Source organism: Aegilops tauschii, chromosome 1 (assembly GCF_002575655.3).
Source record: "Aegilops tauschii subsp. strangulata cultivar AL8/78 chromosome 1, Aet v6.0, whole genome shotgun sequence".
NCBI classification, from domain to species: Eukaryota; Viridiplantae; Streptophyta; class Magnoliopsida; order Poales; family Poaceae; genus Aegilops; species Aegilops tauschii.
Window position 1 is genome coordinate 74,455,226 of NC_053035.3, and position 2,931 is coordinate 74,458,156.

General features: G+C 44.3%; 1 protein-coding gene across 1 annotated transcript; it reads right to left on the reverse strand.

The window, feature by feature from the left end:
- Window positions 1–1,403: 1,403 nt before the first annotated feature.
- Window positions 1,404–2,682, reverse strand: LOC141027656 (protein FAR-RED IMPAIRED RESPONSE 1-like). The gene is made up of 3 exons (XM_073504805.1): window positions 2,229–2,682; window positions 1,775–1,834; window positions 1,404–1,450 (listed from the first exon to the last, which is right to left on the reverse strand). Exons 1-3 carry the CDS (start codon window positions 2,680–2,682, stop codon window positions 1,404–1,406), a joined length of 561 nt encoding a protein of 186 aa, XP_073360906.1.
- Window positions 2,683–2,931: the final 249 nt, after the last annotated feature.

Genomic DNA, 2,931 nt, shown 5'->3' on the forward strand with positions numbered 1-2,931 from the left:
AAGGCTCTAAGTAAACATGAAAAGGTGGCTGGTCGTGCGGTTATGGCAGCACACGTACAGTGGCGAGATTGGGACGCGGCTTGCCTGCTCCTGTCCCGTGCTCCCATCCCTGCTCCCTTCCATCAGTTTTTCATCCAACGACTGCCGCTAATTCCCTTTACCGCGTCGCTTTTTTGGCCCAAAAAACCCACAGACCTCTGTATTTCCCTCTGTTCCCAATATGTATTCCTTCTCTTCCCTTTCGCCTTCCCATCCGATAGCCGACCGCGGGGAGCGGAGGGATCCAGTGAATCAGCTATCGCCCGCCCCGTCGATCTCGTTCTGCTCCCGCCTCCGCGGCCTTGAGCGAGAGTCCGTCAGTGTGAAGGTAGCGGAGAAAAGCTTTAAGCCCAACTCGCAGTTGCCAGCTATGGCGCCGCCCCCGTCCAAAATGTGGATCCTCTCCCGCCGTAAGACGGCCTCCGCCTCCTAGTTCGTGCTCGCACCAAAGGCCGGCTCTCGAAGTTGCCTGCGATGGGACGACGATGGTCGAGATCAGGGCGGGGATAGTGGAGGCGGTGGTGTTGGAGGCCGTGCCGCCCTAAAGACCGTGGCGGAGGCCGCGGCGACCGAGGTGGCCCCCATCCAGCGGCTCTTCCAGCGAGGTCGCCTTGCTCTACTCCATACTCAATATGGTTACTAAGCCCGCTCCCTCTCCTCTTCCTATCTACTGTTTTCTGCACAGTTCAGATATCTGATCTGATTAATTTTGTCTGTAGCTACTAGTAATTGAGCACACATGCAGAAGGGGATCTTGCAAATTAATTTTCCTCATACCGAGATTCGTTTAAACCTAAAATATTGTAGATGGAATTAGTTTCTACATGTCCTGGATGCCTACCTAGCTGAGTTTTACTTGATAAAATAATTCTATAATTGTTCTCTGCATCCTGAAGGTGCTCAGTTTGATACTTTTTTCTCTAAAAAGATGTTGAAATGCAATGGATTTAGACTTGGAACAGTCTTGCATTGCACAAAATTCTGATTTTGTCATGTATTGGTGGAATAAAATGAAATTTAATAGCTCCTGGTGGTGATTTTTGTATACAGGATGAGGCCAAAGGACAATGAACAAAGTGAACAAACTACTCCTTAGATTGATGCATGCAAATTAATATGATTTGGATCCTGATCCAGGTGACGGCGGCCGTGGCGCTTCATTACCGCACTGATGGAGTGCTGGTGTGCTTGTCAGGTTAGACAAAAAACCTATGTTGTTGGTAATATAATAGTTTGTAGTTGATGGAAACCAGGCCAAACTGCAGCTTGGTTCATATTGGTTGTGCAGCAGTACTTATACTATAAATCACAATATCGCTATTAATTTCATCCAACTTGAGGGCTATCATTGTTTCACAACTTGTCTATAATGAGTTGACAATAATTAAAGTAGAAAGTGGGGGTAAAAATCCTGCATTCCATTCATAATCGTTTAAGCTATCAACAGATGGTAACACGGAAAGTAAGTGAATCTTCAATCCATGGTTATATGCTCATAGGTTCTAATAGAATTGCAAGAACATACATAAGATAATACTCTATAACATATATTAAGCTGGCTTCTGTTGGAGGAATGGTAGATTCTGTCCTGGCATCATCATGAGAGTAGAGGTACCACCGGTAGGAGTCTGTCGTTAGAAGAATGGTAGATTCTCCCCTGGCATCATCACGGGAGTACACGTACCACCAACGGGTCTCGCTGATCCTCGTACAGTCTTCTCCTTGACCTTCATACCTCTTGGCATGTGAAGCCCCTCATTATGCTTTGAAACTCTAGCAGAGTCGATGTTCAGACCTGCAACGTAAAGTTAAATGTGAGTCTTAGTTTGAAAACTCTATGCAACTAGTGGTATAGTATATACCTTGTGAAACGGAGGAGTTACCAAATCCGGATTTGGATCCGGATCAGTTCTAATTTTCAAGCTTTGCTCAACATCTCGTGCTAGCTGCCTTCAGCCTTCAGCTTGGGAGTAGTTTGTGACGCCTTGAAGTCACACTTCACCTCTACAAATCTTTTATCCGCAACGAGCCGCTCAAAATGCTCAACAAAAGTAAGCATGTCATACTTAATACTAATGTACCGCTTTCGTTCATTATTCATGCTTTCACTTCTTTGGGTAGTGCTCATGTGGGCCGAGAATGTGTTTCTGCCATACACTACTGCCCATTGCTCCCTTTTCTCAAACAACCTTTGCAGCCAGGTATTGTCACGTAGTCCATACTGTCTAGCATTCTATTCCATTCATTTATAAAATCGTCTTCTTCCTCAATATCATAGATACAGTGCTGAAAATCTGCATTGAACTTCTTATATTCTTCAACAACCCCAGCAAGGTGCTTGCAAGCATTTTGGTTCATATGCCACACACAAAGTCTATGGTGAGACTGAGGAAGGACTTTCCTGATTGCCGTGGCCATTGCTACATCTTCATCGGTCAGAATAGCCTTTGGATGTTTCCCAGACATAGCTGTTAGAAATGTTCTCAAAAGCCAACCAAAACTTTCAGTTGTTTCATCATAGAGAAGTGTAGCACCAAAGACAGTAGTTTTCTTGTGATTATTCACCCCAACAATCAAACCAAATGGACGCCCATCATCTAGTTTCCTATATGTGGTGTCAAAGCATACAACATCACCAAACATTGCCTAGTCTGATATCATTTTGGAGTCAGCCTAAAAATATTAGTTATCAGATCATCCTCGTCAACTTGAATTGAATAGAAAAAATTGGCATCTTCTTTTACCTTCTTCTCCATGTATTCTAACACTCCCCCGTGTCTCCTTTCTTTGCTTGCAGTGTTCTCTTAGAATACAAATGGTTTTTCATATCTTCAGGTGCAAACCCAAGATTTGGAAGTCCACATGCTTCTTTGGCCATAAGATCAATAGTTG

What these genes read in the sequence shown, in the direction of transcription:
- LOC141027656 (XM_073504805.1), bottom strand. Translation starts at nt 2,682, where the DNA reads ATGTTTGGTGATGTTGTATGCTTTGACACCACATATAGGAAACTAGAT. An exon ending in GACAATACCTGGCTGCAAAG is followed by an intron (nt 1,835 to 2,228) that starts GTTGTTTGAGAA and finishes TTTACGTTGCAG; the next exon opens with GTCTGAACATCGACTCTGCT. An exon ending in GGGGCTTCACATGCCAAGAG is followed by an intron (nt 1,451 to 1,774) that starts GTATGAAGGTCA and finishes AATGGAATGCAG; the next exon opens with GATTTTTACCCCCACTTTCT.